The sequence below is a fragment of the Physeter macrocephalus genome, chromosome 14 (assembly GCF_002837175.3).
Source record: "Physeter macrocephalus isolate SW-GA chromosome 14, ASM283717v5, whole genome shotgun sequence".
NCBI classification, from domain to species: Eukaryota; Metazoa; Chordata; class Mammalia; order Artiodactyla; family Physeteridae; genus Physeter; species Physeter macrocephalus.
Window position 1 is genome coordinate 91,727,609 of NC_041227.1, and position 27,968 is coordinate 91,755,576.

The following is a 27,968-nucleotide window of genomic DNA, read 5'->3' on the forward strand; positions in this document are numbered from 1 at the left end:
AAACAGTGGTTTTTGTTTTTTGTTTTTTTTAAAGCAGATTTCAACAAAATCCAAGATTCTTCCAGGAGCAACAGCAAAACTACCCTCAATGCATCTGACGAAATAGATGAATTTCCGGAAACTTCAGTGTAGAAGCAGAACCCAGAGCTCGTGTGCATGTGGGCCATCTGAGGCTGGAGGCTGGGTCCTGGACTTGGTGCTGCGGGCTTTGCCAAGTGATGGAGCCTGGCTCCACCTGCAGAGATGAGGAAAGCACCCTCATGCTGGACGGGTGGCTGAACTGAGGGGCAGTTGTCAGTTTGAGTGGGAAACACCCTGGACTTTGTTATTCGGCAAAGAGTTTGTATAAACCCACGGCCAGCAGTCCTGAGCCTGGGAGTCCCAGGAGTCCCTGAATCCTGGGTGAAGTCTCTGCGTTCCCCAACTGCAGGTCGATTTGGCTGGGAGAGAGGGTGGCAAGGCAGGGGCGGGGGCCCAAGGAGCAGGGAGAGGAGTCTTCTGCCAAGGTCCCCAGCCCCAGCCTGCGCATTCTACCATCTCCCTTATTGTAACTGGGTCTCCTGAATTTAAGGGACTGTTGATCCATCCCAGAATGTGCAGGGGACTGAGCTAAGCCGGCTATCCTGGGACTGGAGGAGAATGAGCTTCTGGAGCCTTCAGGGAGAAGGAAAACACCCTTGGAATGCGTGGCCTTTGTACTCAAGGCTCAAACTGTCTCCAACTGAGACGTTTCTAGTAGCATAATTAACCCAGGGCTTTTCTTTTCAATAGAGAACGGCTTTTTCAGTTTTAAATGAAAATTACTTCAAATGAAGTATGTGATTTTAAAGCTGAGAAATAGATTTTAGGATTTGAGGCTGGAGGTAAGTATTATATACTTGGCCTCGTGGTGGCCAGAGCAAGGACAAAAAGCTTTTCTTTACGCACATAAAATTCCACAAGAGACACGCCAGGCAGGGACCACGATCTGGGTGAAAGATCTTGGCTGTTTTCCTTGTCCCAGCCCTGCAACAGTGCATGCCTCTAAGTTGGGATCATGGCTTCGACTGAAACAGAAATAGCAGCTGCTCTATTCATACGGTCTTGAATCTCGGAGATTACTCTTCTACATCAGTATTTCTCACTGGAGGAATTTAACAAAATACCTGAAATGCTCTGGTATTAAATATTTTTGTTAACTGTGAATTTGGAAGTGGAGGAGAAGGCATTTGAGAAAGGAGTGCTTGCCAAGATGTGCGGCTTATTTTTAGATTCTCATCCTCTGATTTTTCTCGCCCCTGAAATCACACAGAGTCACTTTGGGGGCAGAGGTGAAGTGGAGATAGTAGAAATGTTCCAGGTTACTGGAGCCTAAAGAACCATAAATCCACTCTTCCTCAGTTATCTGGTAAAAGATTCATGTGGGAATTTTTGAGGTGGAATTATAACGCTATGAACCATGAATTTTAATTTTAAGTGGCACAAAATCATTCGGCTTTTAGATAACTTGGCTATTGGCTAGTTAATCTGACTTGAGGCAAATTAAGGAGTACAGGCCAAGCAGTCCACTGTCGGCCTTTTTCTCTGCTCTGGGCTGCTCTGTGCACCAGCTTACGTGGGTGGGTAGAAACTTGGCCCTCGTGCCCCTGATGGGCTGGGTCAGGGAGAGATGCCATGAGTGGAGACTTGAGGCAAATTAAGGAGTACAGGCCAAGCAGTCCACTGTCGGCCTTTTTCTCTGCTCTGGGCTGCTCTGTGCACCAGCTTACGTGGGTGGGTAGAAACTTGGCCCTCGTGCCCCTGATGGGCTGGGTCAGGGAGAGATGCCATGAGTGGAGGATGTAGCCTTAGAGCCGTACAATCTGCAGCAGCCCCTGCACTCTCGGATGACCCAGGGAGCCAACCAGTGCTCTAAGCTGTAGTGGTCAGGCCAAGCTCAAGTTGAGCAGGGGAGGAAGGGGCTAGGCATGTTCCCCAGAGAAGGGAAGATGTGGGGAGATTTTCCCAGAGGCAGGAGGAGCAGATGTGTTCCAGATGGGCAGAGCTAGTGCCAAAAGTTGGAAATTTCAGGGAAAAAAAGTTTAGTTCAATTCAGTCCAGCAACTGCTCCAGATATTGGGGATATTTAAGCAGAAGCTGGTTGAGCATTTATTAAGGATATTGTTAAAGATCACAATCAAATGAACTTGAAGGTCCTTTTAGCCTGGAGATTAGCATCCTGTATCTGGAATTACCTGCTTGCATTTATCCTGAACAGTTGTCCTGGTTTGAAGGGCAGCCGTTTGGATCCATGGCACCATGCTCTACACCATGTAGCTGGGAATTCAGATATGTTTTGATTTGGATATGAATGGATAAAGCCGCATGGTTCTCCATTTCCCACTTGAACGAAAGCTGGGAGGTTAGACAGACAGAAATCAATAACTGGATCTTTGCCTTCTTACATGTATGGAGACCTGTCTGTGGATCTGGATGGGATTTGTTGGCAGGACCATTTTCTATACTGAATCTTCTTCCTGACAGTGGCATCCCCCAAAGGTTTTCAGCCTAGGTGGTCTCAGCCTAGGTAGGTTTACCAAGGAAAGCAATGAGTCAAAGAGCATTGGCTTAAAAGGACCAGTTCTCTTATGTTACACCTGGAGACTAAAGCTCCAAAAGGAAAGTGGACTTGTTCAGAGTCATGCAGGAGGTCGTATCAGAGCTGTTGAAGCTGGAGTGTTCTGATTCTGGACCACAGATATCCCCCCGCACGATTTTTTTTTAGCACAGTTATTCAGTAAATTTGAGTCTGCCTTTGTGGTTGACGTATGTGAGGGGACTAGAGCTTTTTGCTCAGATGATTCACGCTGGCAGTCTGCACTGTCCCTGTGATCCCCATGATGGGTTTAAAATTCAAGTGTGTGCACACAGGTGTGTACAAAACCACACACCACGCCACACGGAGTCCACAGGTGTATCAGGACATCTTAAATGATTCACATTTCAGTAATTTAAGGGGAAGGCATTTTCCAGGGATGGAATCTCCCATGCTCAGATAACAGTTTTGGCTGGAAATTTTTAACTAAACTCTGCCTCAGGAAGCATCCATTATTTTAGAAATTATGTGATATATCTGTTTGGCATAAAAATGGTGCTTACCTTCCTCCTTGCAAGGGTGGGAGAAGGAGCTCAAGGCTGTACTGCGAAGTCATTATGGTCGTAGAGGGCTCCTGCCTTGGAGCCCAGTGTTATTGACCTTCTTTTCCTTCCACAGGCCTGGTGAGCTAAGTTCTTTTGCTCTGGGTAAGGCCCCGGTAGATGGGCCGTCATCTGGGCCTGTAAGCCATACTTGATCTCTGCACTGATTTATATGTTGTTACTGTGATCTTGGTCCCAAACACAGAATTGTCACCTTGTTCTCACTGAATATGCCTGATCCTTGCAAATTCCTTTTACATCTTGTTTTTAGTGTTGTGTGTGTGTGCAACTCTATGTTCAAGAAAGAAGTCATAAATGGAGTAAGAACATTTTAGTGCCATTGAAGAAATGCTTTTATGATTTCTAATAAATATTTATTTTGCCTTGTTATGATCATGTTTTATCCTTGTCTTAGGTGTGCCACTATGAAGACTGACTAGAAATTGTAGGGTGTTGCTTAACATGAGTGGATAAAGGGAAGGCCACTTTTCAGACCTAAAATATTATTATTGGTCCCAGCTCAGCACACTAAGACATGCCACCTTTGTGCAGCATTTACATCTCAAAGTATATCACGTCCAGTACCCCATTTTAACCACTCAATAACTCTGGAAGTAAAAGGAGAGTAAAAGGAGACCTAGAGATTTTAAGTGACATGCCCAAGGAATCACAGCCTGAAAACCTTACAGGTTCAGGAAATATGACCCCAAGCAGAGGGTCCATCCATAGAAATCCCTCCTGTCTACCTCACAGGACCTTTATTTATAAGGAGGCAGTAAGGGAATGGACAGGAAAGAGCTGATATTATTACTATCATTATTGCCCAACATATATGTATGTGCATTTTTTTCATTCTTTTGAGTTATTTTGAAAGAATGGCAGTTCTCAACTTGAATGCCAAGACGCTGCTGTGTCTTGAGGGGTTGCAGAACTTGCAAACAATTTATTAATAAGTGATGTGCTGCATTTGGTCAATTACTTAATCCAAAACGATTCCCAGAATAACACCCTTCACTGGGATATGTCTTCTCGAGTGGCAAGGAAATGGGAATTGTACATAATCCACATCCTAGCTCAAACAGGTTTCAGTCTATAATCTAGGAATGTGCCATCCACGGAAACATTCTGGGTAGACTGATAGAAAAAGGGTGGAAGCCCCTGTTGTAGTATATATTCTGGGGGTGGGATGCCTAGGTCAATGAGGATAAACAGTTTTATGACTTTTGATACGGTGAAAAATTATCTTCCAAAAGATATTTTGCAATTTTTTCAGCCTTTGAGATTGTATGATTCCCTATTTATAAAGTGCTTTCATTCATATTGGTTATCTTAATTCACTGTTTTGTGGATTTTTAATTTTTGTTTAATTAAAAAATTAATTTTAAAAATTGTTTAATTTTTTTTTTTATTTATTATTTTTGGCTGCATTGGGTCTTCGTTGCTGCATGCAGGCTTTCACTAGTTGCGGCAAGCGGGGGCTACTCTTCGTTGTGGTGTGCGGGCTTCTCACTGTGGTGGCTTCTCTTGTTGCAGAGCATGGGCTCTAGGCACGCGGGTTTCAGTAGTTGTGGCACTCAGGCTCAGTAGTTGTGGCTCACGGGTTCTAGGGCGCAGGCTCAGTAGTTGTGGTGCACGGGCTTAGTTGCTCCGCAGCATGTGGAGTCTTCCAGGACCAGGGCTTGAACCCGTGTCCCCTGCATTGGCAGGCGGATTCTTAACCACTGTGCCACCAGGGAAGTCCCTGTAGACGGTTTGATGAGTATTCTATCTCCATTCAATAGGTGGGGAAATTGAGACTTGGAGAGAGATGGAATGACAGGTGAAGGTCACAGTGCTTTTTCCTGGGCCAAGGATCCAAGTTCTCTGAGGTGTACTGGTACGCACTACTCCAGTAGTGTCAATGAGCTCACATAACAAAGTGGTTTAGCCTAGCCTGAGTCACATTTAAGAATAAGTGTCATCCAGGTAAAGGGAGCGTGGTGGTGGGATAGGGTTTCAATAAGAGGGAACAACATGGGCAAAGACCATGTCGTAGTAGGGAGCTTGGTGCATCTGAGGATGGAGAAGTCTTTGTGGCCAAATTGCTGGGAAAAAGGGCTGCAGAGGTAGGCAGAGGCTAGAGCACACAGGACTCGTCCAGCTGTGGGGAGGCTTTGAGATTTCCTATCATGAGTGAGGAGAAACCAACAAAAGCTTTCACACAACGGGATTATTGAATTTCCTTTTTTTCCCCATAGGGTTGCAGGCTTAAAAGGGTGTAATTTTCCATCCGCCATCATCTGGCATATCGTGACAGTCTGAAGAGTGTGGAATGGAGTAAATTCTACCTGGGAGTGATGGGGATACTCAGGAGGTGACTGGGAAAGAAGGCAAGAAGGCAAAGAGAAGGCAGAGACATTGGTGGAATATGAAGACATTTCAGTAGAGAAGGAATGGCTGAGCACACTCATTTACTCAACTGAACTTTATCGGGCATTTATTAGATTACAGGTGCTGAAAAAGACACTGATAATGTCCCCAAGTTTGGATGGAAGCAGAGAGGGTCAAAGAGGCAAGCCAAGAAAGGCTTTATAGATGAAATGAGAGTCGAGTTGCATTTGGAAGAAAACAATAGGAATTTGCTAACGCGAGGTCTCGTGGGGGAGGGGCAGGGATGGGGGAAGGGAAGGGAAGGGAGAAAATTCTAGGTGGAAAGGCCAGTCTCTGTGAAGACACGCAGGAATAAAACAACACAAAGCCGACTGGAACAGAGAGAACCTGAAGGCAGATGAGTCTAGAGAGGTTGTGGGGAGGGAAGGGCAGATCAAAAAGGGCCTTTTATGTTAGGAATTTCACTAGGCACCGTGCTAAGTACTTATCTGCATTAGCCCACTTAATCCTCACAATAATCCCATGAGAGGGACACTATTATTTTGATTATCCCCATTTTATAAATGGGAAAAATGAGTCTGCAGACTGTTAGAAATAATCAAAATAAAACTGAAAGTGGCTAAAGCCACACAACAATATGTTATAGTTATAGATTTTAAAAAATCACACCTAACTAACTCTAAAGATATAAATATTGAGTCAGAGAGAATGAGACTTGATAGAAATAATCAAGACAAAACCTGAAATCGCAGTGGCCTCAGTTGCACATTGTAAATTTTGTAACTAACTAAAATTTGATGGGAGAGTAAAGTATTTTTGCCAAAATATACGTATGGAAAAAAACTGTCCTAGAAAAATTGAACTTAGACATAGAGAACAAAGGAACAGTCTATGTTCTATGGGAGAAGGAAGCTTGGTAAAACTTGTTATATACAAAAGGTGATTGATAAATCAAATCTTTACTAAAGAATTCAGAAGGAAGAGAGTTTATTCCAATGAAAATAATTTTGGTAAAGTGCAAAAATAAATGCTGAAAATTTAGAAACAGTTTGTGTGCTATGGAGCATTGAATATGGAATGAAATTGGCTTAATGGAATTTGCTTTGCAAGAATGGAACTGTCTATATATAGAGAGACATATATACATTACAGAAAATGTTAGTGTGATTTTGTAAATATATTTGAAACCGTAAACTTGGGTTCCTTGGGGTCCAAATCATGGGATAAAATGTTCTTTACTTGGCTGCCATGAGGAGGGAGGGGAGGCTACTGCAGGGATTGGAGTGGGAGAGAGGTAGCGTTTTAGCCCGAGGAACTTTGAGGAGAAGAATCCTGGGAGTGAGGGACTTGGGCATTTAGGCCAGGAAGGAATGTCTTAAAAGAATGCATTTGTGAACCAGAGATGGCTTTGGGTCACATTTCCACTAGTGTCCACTGCCCTCTGCTCTTTCTGCCTTTACTACCTATGCTACTGGAGCCCAAAGACTTCCTTACACGTTGGTTGGGAAGAAGGGCAAGAGTGTTCTTTCAAAGTAAGAAGGGAGGGCTGGGAGCAACATGCCTCCCAAGTTGTGAAGGAACGTGAGCTTCTAGCGGGGCGTGTGAGAGGTCTGAAGGAGGTTCTTCACTCCCTGAGGTCAGCGCAGAACGAGTGGGCATGCCAGAGAAGTGATACTTTGTGATGCTTTGTGTGGTGACTGTCAGTGGACAAAGGACCATTCAGAGTTTCTTGATTTATTCATAATGTCACCTTTACAATCAGCCCTCATTTCTTGTTCACATTTCATCTTCAAAAGAGCATTTAAAAATCTACAGATAACACAACTACTGCTAAAGTTGATAGACTGGATCCTTAATACTTTATCATTAATTCAAATGTGAAAAAATTTAAAATACCATTAGTTTCTAGTAGCACTTTTTTTTTTTTTTTTTTTTGTGGTATGCGGGCCTCCCTCTGCTGTGGCCTCTCCCGTTGCGGAGCACAGGCTCCGGACGCGCAGGCTCAGCGGCCATGGCTCACGGGCCCAGCCGCTCCGCGGCATGTGGGATCCTCCCAGACCGGGGCGCGAACCCGGTTCCCCTGCATCGGCAGGCGGACGCGCAACCACTGCGCCACCAGGGAAGCCCTCTAGTAGCATTTTTATATTGCTTGAAAACATACAACATTTAATTATATGCTCAAGTTATTTTTTTTGTATATAGTATCTATTTCAATGTTAAAATTTAAATTCAAAGGCTGTTTACTAAGAATGTTAAGCTATCAAAGTATAAGGTATAAAAAGCTATACAGAAATAAGAAATGTGCTTCTTTGAATAAGTTACATACATAAAGTACGATATCTATAAAAGGTATTCATTAATGTATTCACTCATTCAAGAAATTTACCTGAATGTCCATTGCGTGCAAGGCACTGGGCTAGGTGCTGTGGAAATGAATAAGGCACAATCCTGCTCTTCAGGAGCTTACGAACTAGTAGAATTTTTCAACGTACTCTATAACAAGTGAGCTAGAAGTGATTTCTACTGTAAAGAGGAGCGAATACTTTTCCCATTGAGTGTTAGTTTAGCTGTCTTTGCGAAAGCTTCTTTCTTTTCATAATATGCAGCCTCGTTTACAAACACTGGGTACACGGTATGGTCTCCACCCAATGGAATAGTCTTTCCATCAAGAGTTAAAAACACAGGATCCCCAGGGTGCAATGGTTTCCAGTCTTGATCCTCTCAGGAAACAATTAGAATACATAAATTACATTAGATTTTCCGCCTACTTTACAAATTGTATAATGGAAAAGAATATGAAAAAGAACACATATATGTATAACTGAATCACTTTTCTGTACACCAGAAAGTAACACAACATTGTAAATCAACTATACTTGAATAAAACATAAATTTAAAAAAATAATAATAATAATAAAAAATAATAATAAAAAATAAGTTAAAAAGAATTTTATGTCAGGCTCTAGACAACTAAAATGACAGCATTGTCTTCTTTTAAAAGAGATCGTGTAAAGGCATATGAGTTATCTGACTAAACTGAGACTGAGCAGTTAATTTTGGCAGCGGTTTTAAGAGTTCCCCTTTTTATTTTTATAACTGACACATGTGATTACAGTTTGCTTCAATATCAAGTTTGCCTTGAATATTGCCAAAGAGATTTATAATATCAAAAGGCAAAACTAAATGCACGTCTCCTCAGGGGCATATTCTAACTCTTGCTACCTGAAGTTAAATTCTGCTCAGCAAAATTTAGGAAATATCCATTAAGAGCCTTCTGTGTATAAGACATTCTACTGCTGGGGATAAAAAATGAGTGACGTTGTGCCTGCATGCTAGGAGGTTCTATACTGGTGGGAACTGGTGGGAGGAAGTGGGGTGTGGGCTGGGAAAACTCTAAGACGACGTAGATATTACCCATACGTGTCCCCACATTAGGATAACAACTGAATCGTTTGAGAGGTCCCCACCAGGGTTTGGACCTGTGAGCCCTCAAACACCAGCGCTGGCACCCCATAGGAACCCTAGAGCAGTTCTCCTCAAACTTTGCTATGCTTGCAAATCACATAGGGATCTTGTTGAAGGGCGGATTCTGATTCTATAGGTCTGGGGTGGGGGTCTGAGATTCTGTGTTTCTAACAGCTCCCAGCAGCAGAGCAGCACCACCTGAGAGTTTGTCAGAAAAGCAGAATTTGATTCCCCACCGCAGACCTACTAAGTCAAAATCTTCCTGCTAACAAATCCCCAGAGGTTCACAGGTGCAACATTTAGGTTTGAGAAGCGTTGCACCACAGCAATTTTCTGAACCCTGGCTGCACGTTACAATTACCTGGGATGTTTGAAAAATATAGATGAATAAAGGCTGGCCCCATCTCAGATACATCAAATGGGAATCTCAAGAGTGGGGCTCAGGCATCGCTATTTTCTAAATTTACATACAGTAAAATAAATCCAACCATTTTGGGGTATGATTCTATGAGTTTTGACAAATGTATAGCACAGAGTCATATAAGCATGTAATCAAGAAGCATAATTCCATCACACACCTCCTCCAATTCCCTCATGCTGCTCATTTATAATTCACTGTTTGTATTTTTTTTAAAGCCCCAGGTGGTTCTACAGGACAGAGTGGCTGAGAACTACTGCTCCAGACCACTGGTTTTCAGTCAGAGGTGTACCCCAGAACGACTGACAGGGTTTCTTCAACACCTCCCCACTGTCTGCTAGCCCCACCTGCAGAGATTCCCATGGGCAGTGCTACCCAAACCTGAGCCACGTGAAAATCGCCTGGTGAACCTAATTGACTTCTTGTCTCCACCCTGATAAATTAAACCAGAATCCCTGGACCGGAGAATGAGGATTTTTAAAAGTTCCCAAGGTGATTCTCATGTGGCCGGAGTTTGAGAAGCACTGTATTAGTGCTTTTGTGATAGGCTCCAAGCATTTGGGGGTGGGAGTGGGGAACCTGGAGAATTCTAGTGAGCACCCCTGATTAAGAACCATCACTTTTAGCATAAAATCTGGACTCATAACCAGGTGCCTGCCTGAGTCTCTGGCACCAGGGTCTCTGTTCACTCCCTACTCTCCGTTGACACTGGTCTTCTTGCCGTTCCTCAAACACTGCAAGTTTGCTCCAGCCTCAGAGCCTTTGCGCTTGTTTTCCACATGGCTGACTTCTCATCTTCCAGGTTCCAGCTTCAAGGCCCTCATATCAGAGATGGCTCTTTCTGACCACTCCATCTAGTAGGAACCCTTTGTTAACTGCTCCTATATTATTCTGTTTATTTCTTTTATAGCACTTATTACAATTTGAAATCATGTGGTTGATGTATTGTTTACTTATTCATGGTCTGTTCTCCCCTTACTAGTATGGAAGCTCTATGAGAGACCCTCTCTTGAATCTCAGGGCCCAGAACAAGCTAAGAAGTCCTTCAAGTATATTTATTGAAATAATCAATCCCTCCTGTAGAATACTGAGCCATTCCTTATTGTCTACCAAATCAAAATTATCCTTCCTGACTTTCAAGACCTACAACTAGCCCTGTTTATTACTGATCCCATTCATCTTACCTCTCTGCCTCCCCAGGATGATTTTTGCATTTTTCATGGATGTCCTTGAGGAATGTAAAACTTACATTTGTAACTATTGATACTATGTATTAAATAGATAACTAATGAGAACCTACTGTATAGCACAGGGAACTCTACTCAGTGCTCTGCGGTGACATAAATGGGAAGGAAATCCAAAAAAGAGGGAATATGTGTATACGTATAGCTGATTCACTTTGTTATACAGTAGCAACTAACAACATTGTAAAGCAACTATACTCCAATAAAAATTTTTAAAAAATCCTGTGTTGTAGCCGGTTGTGACATCATCACTTTGGCCTCTGTTTCTTTTCTTTTTTTTTTTTTTGCGGTATGCGGGCCTCTCATTGTTGTGGCCTCTCCCGTTGCAGAGCACAGGCTCCGGACGCGCAGGCTCAGCGGCCATGGCTCACGGGCCCAGCTGCTCCGCGGCGGCATGTGGGATCTTCCCGGACGGGGACACGAACCCGTGTCCCCTACATCGGCAGGCGGACTCTCAACCACTGCGCCACCAGGGAAGCCCTGGCCTCTGTTTCTTGTACGTGCAATTTTTGTTACCTGTAGTGCTTTCCTCTTTTCTCTCCCCCAGTCTTTATCTTTCTGCCCTTTAAAACACTGCCTAAGGCTCCTTCTTCAAGTTTCCACCCGGACGGATCCCACTAAGGCACAAAGCTGGATTTGCTCCACGAGTCTGTATTTTTGGGCAGGCTACTTTATTAAGTTGTAAGTCTGAATAACTATCATTAGGGTCATTAAACAGGAGTCTGAACTGGATCAGTGGTTTTCCACCCTAATTACCCACGCCAATAAGATCAGATTATCCCAGAGTGGGGGCCCGGCATTGTTATTTTTTAAAAGGCTCTCTAGGCAATGTGCATCTAGGGTTGAATGCACCAGACTAGACAACCCATTGGATCACTTCCACATTTCTGAGGTCTGAGATTGTGCATGGAGATGGATGTTTTAGTGTTTTGGAATCTTTGCTCTTCTCTGCTTTTATCTCTGCGTTTTCCAGTTTTAAACCTCCTATACTTTCCTAAGAGCCTTTTCTTCCCCTTCACTATGCCATTATTGATCAAACCACACAAGGAGCAGATATTGGGGTTTTGAGGAGTCAGGAAAAGGCGGCATTCCAAAGAAAGACTCTGATTGTTTTGCTCTAACTTATACAGTAGTGATCACAGGGAGGTGGTAGCAATGTGGTCAACTGCAAAGAACATTTGTTCTGGATCTGTCATCAATAACTATAGGACTATGGGAAGGATCTAATTTTTGAGCCTCTGTTTTCTTATATTAAAATAGATATAATAATTCTTACCCATTGCACCTGAACAGGAATTTCACATTCTCTGACCCCCATCCCCACCTCAATATTCAGTTATAGCATCTGGTGACTTTAGTATATCTAGACTATAAATTCCACAAGAATATAAACCATGTTCACTGATGTACCCCCAGAGCCAGCAACGGATTTACTCAGTAAATATTCACTGAGTGACGGTCTGAATACCTTGGACTGCAGTGTTTTTGAGAACACCAAATGAGCTAATGCATGTAAAATGCTTTATGGACTGTAAAGTTCTACTCAAAGGTAGGGCATCATTATTTTCAACATTTAAAAGAAATAGTGAATGTTACCTGCAGTTTAGGGTGGATAAGAGCAGCAATTTCTCCACTTTCATTCCTAGGATAATCAACTTTCTCCATTATTTTATAGACTTCAATAGCACAGGGAGGAAATTCTTTTCCTATGGCAAAAACAATATGTATAAATAGCAACTAACAAAATCTCCTGAAAAAAGGGAAGTTGATACTTTAAAGAAGGCAGAAGAACAACAACCAAAAACTGAAGACAGACAGTTACAGGGAGAACACACTATTTTCTTGCTTTTAAACCATTTTATTGTGAAGTACAACACTCAGAAAGTACATAAAACATAAATATATAGTTTAATGAACTGTAAAGTGATTAGCCATGTAACCACCACCCAGGACAAGAACATTGCCTGCATACCAGCATCCCCTGCATGAGTCTTTCCCATCATAATCCCATCGCCTTCCCATTTGAGCAGTAACCACTAATTTTGGTAATGACTCACTTGCTTTACTTTATAGCTTCACCACCCATATGCATGAATCCCACAAAATATAGTTCAGGTTTGCCTACTTCTGAATATCTTACAAATATAATCAATCAATATATGCATCTTATGTCTGTCTTCTTGAGATCAACCTATGGGGAAGATTCGTCCATATTGTGGTGTGTAGCTATTGTTCATTTTACTTGCAGTATAGTATTCCACTGTGAGCTAATGCCATAATTTATTTATTCTTTCTACGGTTTATATACATCTTGCACGTTTCCAACTTGGGGCTATTAAGAAAAATGCCACAGGCTTGCACAGCTTCAGGCAGAGAGCTGCTCTGCCACCACTAACACTGAGACACTGTACAGGATCTTCTTTCTGGTGCTTGAATGTCCTAACCTAAAGCTGAAAAAGCCACCCTAGAGGCACATGTCATTGGCCATAACAGCTCTTGCTCTAGTGTTATCTTATTTCATTATTGCCAGCATTACCAAAATGCTGAGTGTTGGCTCTAAGACTAATGATCTCAGGTCCCCGAGGCCTTTAACTTTCTTGGCCTATGGAGTAAGTGGACAATATATTATAAAGGACTTGTACCCTTTCTATTAACAATAAGAAGTTTAGGTTTCATAATCCTCAACCAATCCAATACACCAAATAGTCCAACACTCGATTTCTTATTTTCTTTGATTTCTTTGTTTCTTCTATTTATTGGATTTCTCTGTGTCTTACTGAGTTTTTCATGGTTACACTGTTCTTGAAAAATGAAACTTCCAGGCTGTCTAATAGGTTAGAGTGGCTTTAAAAAAATTCAATTTATTTAAACTAAAAACCCCCCCAGACAGTTCATCCATTTCTCCCATCCCTGCCTGTTTCTGCTTTAAGGCAACCCCCAATTTGTTTTCTGTATCTACGAGCTTGGTTTTAAATTTTTATTTATTCATTTTTAGATTTGACATATAAGAGAGATCATATGGTAATTGTCCTTCTCTGCTTGACTTATTCATTCAGCATAATGTCCTCGAGGTCCATCCATGCTGTCACAAATAGCGAGACTTCGTTCTTTTTTATGGCTAAATAATATTCCATTGTATATGGATACCACAATTTCTTCATCCATTCTTCCACTGATGGACCCAGCTTGTTTCCATACCTTGGCTATTGTAAATGATGCTGCAATGAACACAGAGGTGCCTATAGCTTTTCGAATTAGTGTTTTCATTTTCTTTGGATAAATACCCCGAAGTGGAATTGCTAGATCATATGGTAGTCCTATTTTTAATTTTTTACAGAACCTTTATGCTGCTTTCCATAGTGGCTGCACCACCTTAGATTCCCACCAACAGTGCACAAGTGTTCCCTTTTCTCTACATCTTCAACAAAACTTGTTATTTCTTATTTTTTTGATAACAGCCATTCTAAAAGGTGTGAGGGGATACCTCATTATAGTTTTGATTTTAATTTCCCTGAAGATTAATGATGTAAAGCATTTTTTCATGTATCTGTCAGCCATCTGCATGTCTTCTTTAGAAAAATGTCTATTCAAATCTTCTGCCCATTTTTTTTTTTTTTTTTGTGGTATGCGGGCCTCCCTCTGTTGTGGCCTCTCCCGTCGCGGAGCACAGGCTCCGGACGCGCAGGCTCAGCGGCCATGGCTCACGGGCCCAGCCGCTCCGCGGCACGTGGGATCCTCCCAGACCGGGGCGCGAACCCGGTTCCCCTGCATCGGCAGGCGGACGCGCAACCACTGCGCCACCAGGGAAGCCCTCTGCCCATTTTTAAAACACACTTTTTTTTTTTTTTGCTATTGAGTTGTATGAGTTCTTCACATATTTTGGATAGTACTCCCTTATCAGATATATGATTTGCAAATATTTTCTCCTATTCAGTAGATTGCATTTTCATTTTGTTGATGGGTTCCTTTGCTGTGCAGAAGCTTTTTAATTTGACATAGTCCCACTTGTTTATTTTTGCCTTTGTTGCTTCTGCTTTTGGTGTCAGATTCAAAAAATCACCAAGACCTATTTCAAGGAGCTCATTGCCTATGTTTTCTTCTATAAGTTTTATAGTTTCAATTCTTATGTTCAAGTCTTTAATCCATGTTAAGTTAATTTTTGTGTATGGTGGTTAAGATAGTGGTTGAGTTTCATTCTTTTGCATGTGGCTGTCCAATTTTCCCAACACCATTTATTGAAGAGACTGTCCTTTCCCCATTGTATATTCTTTGTTCCTTTGTTGTGAATTAAATGACCATATATACATGGGTTTATTTCTGGGCCCTCTATTCTGTTTCATTGATCTGTGTGTCTGCTTTTATGCCAATATTATATGGTTTAATTACTACAGCTTTGTAATATGGTGTGAATTTAGGGAATGTGATGCCTCCAGCTTTGTTCCTCTTTCTAAAGATTGCTTTGGCTATTTGGGGTCTTATATGGTTCCATAAAATTTTAGTTAAGGATGTTCACAAACAACACTAAACCAAAAGATGTTCTCAAATTATTCCTACCGACACACTGTCCACAAGTACACTGAGGTAGGGCAGAGGTAGAAAACAGAACTTAAAAAGCCAGTGTGGGAGAGAAAGAGGCCAGGACTGGGAGTCATGATACCCAGGCTCCAGTCTCCTAGCTGTGTAAACTTGAGCAAGACACTGAACTTCTCGAAGCTCACTTTCTTTACCTCTCAAATGAAGGTTTCACATTAGTTTACCTTGGAGGACTCTTCCAGCTCTGATATTCTGTGACCGCATAACTTCAGGAGGACGTTCAGCTGGTTAGATGACTTCCTCACCGTGCTCCTTCTCTTAACTAAGTATGCTAAACATTTGGGTAGCTCCTGAGCAGTGAGATATTGGGATGCAGGCAGTCTGCCAACAGTGGAGTCCAACTTACAAAGACGCAGCATTAAACAATCCAATGCCCAGAAACTTGGAAAAGGAGTAGTTTACATTTATACCAGGCAAACTCTTAATAAACAGGATGAACTTTCATCCAACGTAGAGCCCATAGTGTGCTATGGTTGCAATCCAAAGAAAAATCTTCCTTTCCCCTTGGCGCAGAAAGTGCAGCCAGGGTTGGAATGCAGATACCCTGCGATGACTTCTGTATCAGTTAGCTTTTGCTGCATAACACACTATGCCAGAGCTTAGTGGCATAAAACAACAACCTTCTAATTTAGCTCATGACTCTGTGAGTTGGTTGGCCCGTTCCTCTGGTCTAGGCTGGACTGGCTGATTTCTAATTGGCTTGCTCATGCATTTGTGTGAGATGGCAGGTCAGCAGGAGGCTGGATGATCTAAGATGGCTTTACTCTCATATCTGGCATTTGACAGGCTGTCAGCCGGAGCTGCAGGACTATTGGCTGGGGTGTCTCAGTTCTCAGCCTCACAGTCTCTCATTATCCAGAAGGCTAGGGTGGACTGATTCACATAATGACAGTGCAAGGTTCCCAAGGTCAGCAAGAGAGCAAGCCCTGATGTTCAAGTTCTTTTCAAACCTCTTCTGTGGCACAAAACATGTCACATGGCCAAGCCAGATTCAGGTGGTGGGAAAACAGACTCCATCTCTTGATAGGACATGGAAGCAGGGAAGGGAAGAATTTGTGGCCATTTTTAGAATTTACCACACCTTCCAAGATGAAGATGGAAACATCAGATGTCATACCTTTAAACCAGAAGGTCCATTGGGAGGAAAGGAGAACGTGGTAGAACACAAAGGAGCATGTTTTTGCTACTTAGAATCTCAGAGCTAGAAGGAGTCTCAAATGCCTAAGTTTCATCGATGCTTGAATATTCTCCATACTTTCTGACCAAGTGGTCATCTTGTTCCTGCTTAAACAGCCTCACAAAGTGTGGTCTGTTCTATGGTTGGTCAGCTTCGTTAATTAGAAATTTCTTTCTCGCTTTCTTTTTTCCTTTTTTCTTCTTAATATTTATTTATTTGGCTGCGCCAGGTCTTAGTTGCAGCACGCGGGATTTTTTTTTTTTAGTTGAGGCATGCAGGACCTAGTTCCCTGACCAGGGATCGAACCTGGGCCCCCTGCCTTGGGAGCGCGGAGTCTTAACTGCAGGACCTCCAGGGAAGTCCCAGAAATTTCTGTCTTTAGGTGACACTAACCCACCGTTTCTATTCTGGCCTCTGAGTCATAGAAAACATGTCTAATTCCTTTCCAATATAACACTTCTGAAACTCTGAAATAAAATTGGCCTTAAGACTTCTTTTTGCCATTCTAAGTATTTTTGATTCTATCAGTCTCCACTCATACTGTCACATACACGAGGAGACGTGTGAAGGTACTTTGTAAGCTGAAGCTCTTTGTGCGTCTTTGGGATCATTCCTATTACGCTTTTCAAACTCTTCAACATGCTCAACTACCTCGCTGGCCAACCTTACTTTACAGATGTTTCTCCTGAAATATGAACTTGAAATTTATTCAGAGGTCTCCAAATGTTGTTTATCCAAGCAGAAAAGAGACTATCACCTCCCTCATTCTGGGATTTTTTATCATGAAAGTAAAATTTTGTTCCTGATGTATTTAACCTTAAACATTTGGTTTAGATTATTGTTAAATATTGTCAGAACTTTTTGGATCCATCTTTTGAACCCAGATATTTTCCTGATAGCTTCCTGTCACTTACCACTTATATAAGCATGTCACTTATGCCCTTATCCAAGTCACTAATAATAATTTTGAGTAGCACAGAGCCAAAAATGGAGCTCTTCTATACATTTCTAGAGACTTTTCTTCAGACGGTTATGATCCTTTTGCCAGCGATCTTTGGATAATGGTGCTCTTTCCATGTTAGTTAAAAATCCGTCAAACTGGAGGGTCTAAATTAATAATGGTTTTAAAATTTTGAATTGCAGAACCCTTTGGTTAAATGAAATGTTACAAGGATAAAACAGATAGAACTGCTCTGATTGAAGCAGAGGTGGGGTGGCTGTCCCGGAGCTACTAGGACAGCTACTAAATCCCCACCTTGTGGCAGGAATCTATGGATCATGATTTGAAAACCATGTTTTTTTTCAGTCAGATTTGTGGCCTTCTACCTGGGTGCATTGTTTCTTAGCGTCATAGTCTCACACTCACTATTTGAACAGTTTCTTGTGAATAAGTGATGACCTTCCCAACACCAGGTCCACTAGACGGTATAGAACCTGTCCTCAGACAAAGGTGGTAGAATGCTGATTTTCAGTCTTTGTGACTTTGGAGTCAAAGGATTCCCAAGCACAGAAGAAATTCCTGTGATCACAGTAGGGTGCACAAACAGGTTAAGGGATTATACTCCCCACAGGCACTGAACTATTCACCAGCTCTGTCACTGTAATGGCCCATTCCTCAACAATAATTTCAGTTCTGCCTGTATGAATAATTATTTACATAAGATGCCTCTTTGATTTTACTTTTATTATAATTCTTAAAATTTTTTAAGTTATTTTTAAAATAATTAATAGATTTCATTATTTTTTCTGCTGCAGTTTTAGGTTTACCAAATAAATGAGCAGATAGTACATAGAGATCCATATACCCATCTCACCACCAGCCCCATCTGTTTTGTAATTGCACAAATAATACATGAATACATCATTCTTCCTGAACACAATTAAAACAAAATTAACCTGGTTTTCCCCTCCTCTCCCCAGTAATTGCTGTTATCAGTTTGATATGTTTTCTTCTAGAACTGTTCCTATGTACTAACATATATATTTATGTGTATTCTAGCAAGTGTTTATTATTATTATTTTGAAGCAAATTGGTATATTGCATGTTTTGGTCTGCAACTTGCTTTCTTTCAATTAACAATGTAGTTTGAAGATCTTTCCATGCTATTTTATTTAACTAACCAACTGATGGATATTCAGGTCATTTCCATTGTTTTGCTTTACAAACAATGCTTTAGTAACCACCCTTGTATGTTGCATGTAGGTGTGCATGTGTTTGTGTTTCTTTGAGATGTGGAATTGCTGGGTCATAGGATTTGTGCATATTAGAAAGTGGTTACTGTAAAATTATCCTCTAAGTGTCTTTACTAATTTATACCAGCAGGGAAGGAGAGTGTCTCCTTTTCCTACACCCTTACCAACACTTAATATTATCAGATTTTATTTTCCCAGTCTAATGGGAGAAAATGGTTTTGCATTTTAATTTGCACTTTTTGATTACTAGTGATATTGGACATCTTTTCATCTGTTTATTGGACATTTGTATTCCTTTGCTTTAAAAAATGGAGATTAATAGGAAAATGAGGATTTCATTTGGGGAGCTTTATTTGGTAGCTGCTTTTCTTGAATGTGTCTACACTGGTCATTGACGAATGGCTGAAGTGATTAAATTTTTTAAAAAGCAACTAGTGTCACAAACATGGCAAATTTAACCTAGGTTCCATTGCTATTTCAATGTTTAGTGGTTAAGTCATTATGTGTACTCCATCTCATCTTCCTTCTCTGATTTATTTACACACACAAGCTAACAATTAAAGAAACAATTTCTGCCTACTACTTACCTTCATTGAAATTATGTATAAAATCAAGAGCATGTTTAATCATTTTTCTCATTTGATCCAGAATATCAGCTCTCAGAACCCCTTGAGGCTGGGGACCAACTTCTATACCTAGGTACAGAAGGGGAGATAGTCACACTTATATAAGTATTAGAATATAAGATCGAGCATTCTCATACATCAAGATCTAGAATCCCATCATTAAAAATGATTAAAGGGGCTTCCCTGGTGGCGCAGTGGTTGCGCGTCCGCCTGCCGAAGCAGGGGAACCGGGTTCGCGCCCCGGTCTGGGAGGATCCCACATGCCGCGGAGGGGCTGGGCCCGTGGGCCATGGCTGCTGAGCCTGCGCGTCCGGAGCCTGTGCTCCGCAACGGGAGAGGCCGCAATGGAGGGAGGCCCGCATACCACAAAAAAAAAAAAAAAAAAAAAAAAGAAAAAAAAAAAAAAATGATTAAAGAGGTAGACCGTGCAGCATCATGGAAAATATTTGAGACCTAATGTTAGGCAAAAAATAAAGCAGAACATTTACATGTACAAGTTATATGCATATCAAATAAAGACTGGGAGAGAACATGGAAAAAAATAAAAGAGTTGTGTTATAGTAGCAAGGTTTTGGGGTCTCTTTTCTTTAAATTTCCTTCAATATTGTCAAAATATTAAAAAGTAATAATACAGTAAAAGGAGTAGACAAATTTATACTGACAAAATAATAAGTGGCCACAAAGAGAAGCTGTCACGGACCTAACATTTAGCTTGTAGGAGAAAACACATCTATAATATTTAGTAATAGAAATCTAGACTAAATGAGCCATGGATTTAAGTCAAATGACAATCTATGTGACCCTTGAGCAACATTCTTGCCCTTAATATAACAACCCATCCCAACATGATAGTGCAATGGTTTTAATTTTCTGTAGAAAAAATTTGTATTCATTTCTTCTCACTCCAATAAAATTCTGCCTGTACTATCAGGTCTATTTCCTGTGGCTGTCAAGCATCCATCCATAAACCTACAAAATACTCTTTCTCTAAACCACTTATCTAGTCCCTTCCTTCCTGTCCAAGTCTCCCACACTGTTATCACTCCAATCATCATCTTATCCATTTATAAAACCATTTACCAAGTATAGCATTCTTTTCCACCTATTCTATTTTCATCCACTTCTGCTATTTCTCAGTTCACAAAATCTTACTGTATTCTCTTTTATCTTCATTTTCATTTCCGTGCTTAGCTTTCCTGGATATACTTAAGTATATGATATAAGTGTGGTTAAGGTATGCATCAGTACATAAATGATTTGTACAAATATGTGAAAATGTGTTCATAGATATGTCTGTATGTGTACTGTAGAAGACATTGTTGGTTGCCTACCCAAAATTCATTCTGTCTTACTCCTTGCTGACAGAGTCCTGATTTTGGTTGGGGTATCCAACTCAGGGGTAAATGTAGAATAGTTTTAGTCAATCATATTAATCTCATTAACCCTAGTAATTAATTTAAGAATGGATATGTGACCCAGTTCTGAACAACTGGCCATAACGGAAGGTCTGCAGGGGAGTTCCTGAGAGTCTCCTTTCTTCCACTAGATACTGTCATGTTGGCATATGATGCTTGAAATTACAATGAACATCTTGTGGCACCTAAAGTCATAGGAGTATTATAAAACATTGAGCTGGAGAGAGTGTCTCTCTGATCTTAAAGTGTTTTTCCCCCCAGTGACTGGATGATGTAAAAAATATTCCAAATAAAATAGTAAAGTTGAAAGGAGAACATATAATATTTCTAATTACTTATGATGATCTTAATACTCCCCCATATTGAAACCTTTGAAAGATTTGGCTCTCTTTTTAAGAGCCAAACATATCAGTAGATATTTGTTCTACCTAAGAGCAGCATTGCCCCATAAATGTAATAGACCAAGATTGCTCTCTCAAGACTTGGAAATCCTATGCTTTATATGGTGTCACAGAGAAAAAGGAACTTTATCCATTATCGTCAAGCATTTGGTTTGTTTCAAATAATTACCTATACTTGGCTATTTAGCTTGCCTCAACTGATCCCTTGATTATGCACCAAAATTATCAATAATTGAATAACCAAGATAACTTTAAATTTGCTTCTATTGTTTGACAACTTGTTTTTAAATTAAATTTCTCTTATTTAAACCACCTGAGATCTGACAAAAAAGATTTTAAGTTGTGACAGCAATTTTAATGATTAGACTGTGGTCTGAAAACAATTATGCTAATAGGTCACTCAGGAAAGAGAATGGAATATAGCAAAAGAGACTGTCTGTCTGGGAGGGTGTATGAGAGTGCAAACCTGCATGTTGGAAGTTACCAGAAGGTAAAGATGAATTCACAGCCCAGTAACTGACAGGGCAAACAAGTGAATGGATAACGAACACAGGTTATCAGAGACTCTACTGCAAAGCAGGTGCTAAGAGGGATGTTGGGAGAGAATTTTCCATGGGTCTTTAGTATTTCTGCACATTTTGCCAGCAAGATACTGACTGCCTTGGCTCCAGATTATTTTTTTAAAGAATGTTTGTATAGTAAATAGTCTTGGAAGATAGGGATGGTGTCTTCCTTAAGCCAAAGGCAGGCTGCTTACTGTCCATTATAAAAGATTCAAATTCCCTCAGCTCACTGTTTTTTCCTGGAATGTAGAAAGCTGCTCAATGAAATTGAGGAAATCTGATATAGTTAGAGACTGCTTGCAGATAGTTTGCTTATTACTTGGCAATTATAAGCCATAATGATAAGCAAAGTAGCTATAAATAGTCTTTAAATTAATTTTCTCAGAGTTTCATCTCAGACATATTTTGTTTAGTTGTGACAGTGGGAAATATGACTTACCAACAGGATACTTGGCTATAGAACGAGTGGTTGCATATCTGAGGGAAGGATGCTCAGTTAGGTAAACATAGCAGGGTAATGGAGCCAAAGAAGTCTGAAAAGAATTTAAAACATTTTTCTTATTACGTAAAGACCATATGCCTTGTTCTCTTTGCTAATAGAGAGTCAATAATGCCTTCAATATGTTTCACTTCATCAACTAAGATTAGTAAGACAGCTTTACAAAACACACTCTAAAATCTGATGGTGGTATTAAAGCTTTGAAAGCACATAAATGAATTACATATAAAATTGGATTATACATAGCTTTCTGGGTAAAATGTACATTAAACAATTCCCCAGAACCATAAACAAAGAATACGAATAAATTCTTTTTCTGAATGGATTTGGTTATTTTTGTTTTCACCACTGGTTACACTTACAATTTAGCTTAGTATTGGTCTCTTAAAGAATTCTTTTTCTACACCTATGGGCCAGGTCCCTACAGATTTCGGGTAACTCTCCCTACCTCCACTTATCTGAATGAGAATTCAAGACGGCCCTCTCAGTTTTTTGTTTTTTTAAAGAAATTATTTATTTATTTATTTATTTGGCTGCATTGGGTCTTTGTTGCTGTGCGCGGGCTTTCTCTAGTTGTGGTGAGCGGGGGCTACTCTTCGTTGCGGTGCGCGGGCTTCTCATTGCGGTGGCTTCTTTTGTTGCAGAGCATGGGCTCTAGGCACGTGGGCTTCAGTAGTTGTGGCACAAGGGCTCAAGAGTTGTGGCTCACGGGCTCAGGCTCAGTAGTTGTGGCACATGGGCTTAGTTGCTCCGCAGCATGTGGGATCTTCCCGGACCAGGGCTCGAACACGTGTCCCCTGCATTGGCAGGCGGATTCTTAACCACTGCGCCACTAGGGAAGTCCCTACCCTCTCAGTTTTGATAACATGCTGCTTCTGTGCCTGGTAAGCAAAGTATTCAGCTCTCCCTTCAATCAGTAACAAAGAATAGCTACATTATGATCTCTTACCAGTACTACTATTTAGTCATCGCCAAAAAATTCAAGGAAACAAAACTAATAGTTAATCTTTACTATCTGCCAGGCATTCAGCTAAGTGCATTAAATATTTTATCTCATTTAAGGCTTATAACAGCCATATGGGGTAAGTATTGTTATTATGTCAATTTTATAAAATGAAGAAAGCAAGGTTTTGGGAGTTGTGAGAGAAAGTTAGTGAGAGAAAGCCAGGATTTGAACCCAGGCACTGGCTATATGGGTCACACTCTTTCCATTAAATCATACTAGCTCACACCAGCTCTCTGGAAGGAAGGCTATCCTTTATATAAAAATAATCATACAGTCTATTATTTGTGTTTTTGTTTGTTTGTTATTGTCTAGCAGTTTTTCTCTAGATATAGCAATGGATTGCTGATTTTTTCATCTTGTAGATTTTTGAGCCTTAAAATGATTAGCTATATGAAGTACTGAAAGATCAGATGTATATTAGGGTATCTGAATCAAGTGGAGACAAGGGCAGGACTAAAGAGAGCCAATCTTTTTATCGTTGGTCTTTAGTCAACATTAAATGACCATTTTCTGAGCTTCCTAAAATGGTAATTGAGCCATTTCAGCCATACCATTTAAAATTTTGGTATTAATTTTACCAAATAGCCTATGATTTGGTGGCTGTCTTGATAAAAGATTTAAAATTTTATAGACACAATGGTCCATATGTTTTAGTATTTTATGCATTGCATTTATTATTTTACTCATTTCTTCTCCTTTTCTCCTGCCTGTCACTAGTACCTCTATTCTGGTGCTCCTCCCAATCCCCCATTTCCCTTGGACCCTCCCTCCTGACCCTTTTCTGGTTGTTTCACATCTATAAGTGACTTAAAATTATGGGTCCTATGCTAACTTGTAAATTAATAACATTGACATTACCTTAATATAATGAAACATCTGAATTAAAAAGTCATTCCTGGAGTCTTCAAGAATAAGAGTGCACCCCATATTAGAAGTAGTGTTGTGAAGGTCAAAAATAATGTCATAGGAATCTTCACTATCTTTTGGACCAAATAAATGATTTATTTCTTGAGCCCTTCTCACTTCATATGGCAAATCCTCTGATATTTTTTTGCTGTTATTAGCAGAGAGAAAAAGATTAACAACATCTGTGGCTAAGGTAACATAAATATACAATAAGAACACAGTATATAAGAAACCAGTTGCCAAAACTTTAATATGAAAAATCTGTGAAGGAATTGGTAATTTATTTGAAAACTTTATAATCGAAAATTCACATTTTTTCCTTCCATTTGATTCCATGTAATGTTGCATTGACATGCTTGCAAATAATCATTTATGTGGCTGGTCACAAGAAGGACATTTCAGTTTATCATTTCACTTCAACCCTGAACAAAATTCTTCCATTAATTTAATCAACAGTCTCTTAGTAGTTAAGTGCACTAGGCTATAATGGAACTAGACCATCAAATGAACCTATTTTTCTTTTTTTTTTGCACTACAGCTAGTTCTAGTGCACAAAAATAGTCAAACTTAGGTGCTCACATCATCTAATTAAGGATTCTTAAGTGAAGTCCAGGAACCACTAGTGGTTCAGGGTCAAGCTTTACAGAGAAGAGTCTGTAGACCCTGCAAAAATACAAAAATTTGCAGGTATATGCATACATGCATTTTCTGGGATGACGGTTGATAGTTTTTATTGAATTCTCAAATGAGTCTCTACCTGCCCCACCCCCAATGGTTAGGATACATTTTTTTCTTAATGTACATGATAATTCAAATTTATTTTTTCTCATTAAAGCATTCAACCACATTTCTCTCTAATTCCATTTATTTCCATTCTCTGACTGTTTTTCTTAGTATCTTCAAAGGACCTACAGTTTGCGCCTGGGTAATTCTTGCCTGGAAATTAGTCAAGAAAATGGAGCAGCCATTTTTCAACTATGGGACAAAAGCTGCACATCAAGGCCAGTGCACTGGGAAAATAGGAGGAGTCTGTGGCACTGATGATATCATTGAGCCACTGTACCAGCCCTGGACTGCCTACCTCTGGACTTATTACTTGTGAAAAAGAAACCCTTATTTGTTTAAGCCACTGTTTTCAGATATCTGTTATATGCAACCAGACATAGTTCCTAAAGGATACATATGCACTTTAAAAGTTAATTCATGCAACTTCATGAATTCTCCCCCTCCCCCAACTGATTTGCTTCTCATTCTCCCCCATGTGAGTAAATCACACCACAGCCACCCAGTTGCTCATGGTCAAGGCTTGAAGTCTTGAAAGATAATAGACACTTTGAGTTCTTGTGCCTGGAATCCAGGTCCCACGGGAAGAGTCCCAAAGGATAAAGCTGAAAGAATAGGCAGGAGCAATATCCTAAAGGGAATGACATCTATATACTAAATTACTTAAATCTATTCTGGAGAGGAGATTTTTGAAGAATTTTTAGCAGGGGAAAGACATGACAAGATTTGCATGTTAGAATGATCCCCATGGCTAGTGCCATATGGACAATACATGGTAGGGAGGATTGGAGTAAGACTGGATGCAGAAAGATTCTTTAGGACGCTACTCTAACTACCTATAGAACAAGTAAACTAAGGCAGTAAAAATGGTGAGGAAGACTGGATTTGCAAAATACCTACAACTATTCAATATTTGAATAATTGGGAGACTTCGTAACCCACTAGACGTAGGGGATGAAGAATGGGGAAGGTTCTAAGATGATTTCCATAGGTGATTTGGTGGGTAATCGTGACATCACTGAGATGACGAATAGAGGAAAAGCAGCAAAATTTGGGAGAGGGAAGATGAGAGAAGGTAATTAACTTATCTATTTCATGAGTTTCCATAACCACCCTGAGAGAGAACTGTCTAGCCTCTGCTAAGTGTTAAATGCAAGAAGTAGAAAGTGAATTTAATTTAAGAGACTACTCTCATTGAAATGCATGTTATTGAGTGGTCATAATAAGAAAACTCACTCTAATTCATCTCAGAGTCATTTGGGAAGTCAACATGCCAACTAAAAGTTATTCTTCAAGAAATCCTGGGCTTCCCTGGTGGCGCAGTGGTTGAGAGGCCACCTGCCGATGCAGGGGACACGGGTTTGTGCCCCGGTCCAGGAGGAGCCCACATGCCGCGGAGCGGCTGGGCCCGTGAGCCATGGTCGCTGAGCCTGCGCGTCCAGAGCCTGTGCTCTGCAACGGGAGAGGCCACAGCAGCGAGAGGCCCGTGTGATGCAAAAAAAAAAAAAAAAAAAAGAAATCCTTACTTGTAATATGAGTTAGTTAATAGCTGTTTTAGGTGAATAGATAAACCTTAATTGTGTTGACATAACCTCAGTCATGAAGATAAAGCATTTTTGAAATTAAAATTTATGTTAGTTAGAACATGGCCTGATATGCAAGCTATGGCTAATGTATAATTGCCCCAGAAGAATTTATTCCATAAAGTGAGGCAAATTTGTATAAATGTAGCAACCATCTTTTGATCTGTGATGAGATTAAGTAACTCTTTAAACTCAAATTAGGATTGAATAGAAAATGAGTACATAACGTGGTGTTCCATTAGTTGTTCCTGTGCATGACTTATGTCTTAGCTTGTAGTCTGCCAACCCATTGAAAGCAGGAACTACTTTGTACATAGCTTTGTACTCCCACAGTACCTGGCACAGTGCCCCATGAAGAGTAGGTATTTAATATTTTTATGTAAATGAAAGAAAGAAGTGGTAAAAAGCTTAGAAGCCTATATATCTACAGTAGTAGCTATAATGATGTAAAAAAAAGGCAAAAATAATAAGGACATACCTAGAGTGTTATGATTGCATACACTGTATGCAATGTATCATCAGCTGTAATTTTAATTCAGAAAATTCAGGTCTTAGTGATCCATTACTGAAGGTAGTACATCTACTCCTCAGATCACAGAGCGGTCTAATGTTTTCTGATGATAGACATTTATTCACTCTTTCATTAAACAAATATTAACTGAAACATTGCACTTTTCTTAACTAGAACTTTCTGCACTACCATAAACATAGTTGCAAAACACATAGTAGTAAATCACCTAGACAGCTAACAAATATGTACCCAAGCATACTGGCCAAACATTCATTTAATGCAAAAGACTATTAAATCTGTTTCTTTAAAGATATGACTTAAAAATAAAAACCTTTGTTATTTGTTGTCTCAGTCTGTATAGAACACATTTAAAAACAAAATCAGTTAAGAACAGTCTGATGGTTATAAAAGTTTATAAAAGAGCACATGAATGCCCAGTTTAGAGAACTGAGTAATTCATAATGTCGTATAACAAAAGTGAAAGTGATCTTATTCACAATAGCGACTCTATGTACAAACATGAATATCAAACGTATATACATGTGCTCTCACACACACTACTTTTCAGACACATACACACACGTGTGCATATGCATACACACACAACACAATATACAGTCTTACCCAAGATTTTCAGGTCCAAAAACTCGATTCAGGTCACAGTCAATATATCTGGTGCACTCCTTCACTGCTCTTGGGTTGGTAATAAATGGTTTTACTTCCAGCCCTGTTCTCTGAATCTCAGTGCCGTTCTCCAGCCAGTGCTTAACTAGGAATACTCCTGTTAGTTCATTCCCATGAGTTCCTCCAAAGATAGCAACCTTTTTAATAGGATCTTCAGCAGCGTGACAGGAAATCATTTTATCAAGTAGTTTTATCTGATTTCTGCAATTCAGAAGAGAGGAGATCAAAGAAAACTTAATTTCGTAAGCAAAGTTTAGAAATTTACATCTAAATGAGACTTTAACCAAAGTGCAAAGTTAACCACGCGAGAACTTGAGTGGAGGGTATTTTAATTTTCTGTTACAAGTTCTGAGCCCTGTTTATTATAAGGACACT

At 40.2% G+C, this 27,968-nt stretch overlaps 2 protein-coding genes across 8 annotated transcripts in view; one reads left to right on the plus strand and one right to left on the minus strand.

Moving 5' to 3' along the window:
* The window catches only part of TRPV3 (transient receptor potential cation channel subfamily V member 3), a 34,098-nt gene extending 27,546 nt beyond the window's left edge, over nucleotides 1–6,552 (plus strand). For 4 of the 7 annotated variants that reach the window (XR_008619432.1, XM_055090936.1, XM_055090935.1 and 1 more), the window contains one exon: nucleotides 35–6,552. Coding sequence is in view for 5 of the 7 variants with exons in the window: in XM_055090936.1 (XP_054946911.1) it covers nucleotides 35–132 (98 nt within the window). In the remaining 2 variants the exon portion in view is untranslated. The remainder of the gene's footprint in view (nucleotides 1–34) is intronic. The other 3 variants (XR_008619430.1, XM_055090934.1, XM_007125465.4) reach the window with 3 other exon arrangements.
* Nucleotides 6,553–6,837: 285 nt separating this feature from the next.
* ASPA (aspartoacylase) lies at nucleotides 6,838–27,916 on the minus strand. Its single transcript, XM_007125463.3, has 6 exons — nucleotides 27,534–27,916; nucleotides 23,985–24,180; nucleotides 22,061–22,154; nucleotides 19,204–19,311; nucleotides 12,250–12,359; nucleotides 6,838–8,244 (listed from the first exon to the last, which is right to left on the minus strand). The coding sequence occupies exons 1-6, from the start codon at nucleotides 27,767–27,769 to the stop codon at nucleotides 8,047–8,049; spliced, it is 942 nt and encodes a 313-aa protein (XP_007125525.1). The 5' UTR covers nucleotides 27,770–27,916; the 3' UTR covers nucleotides 6,838–8,046.
* Between the last annotated feature and the right edge of the window lie 52 nt (nucleotides 27,917–27,968).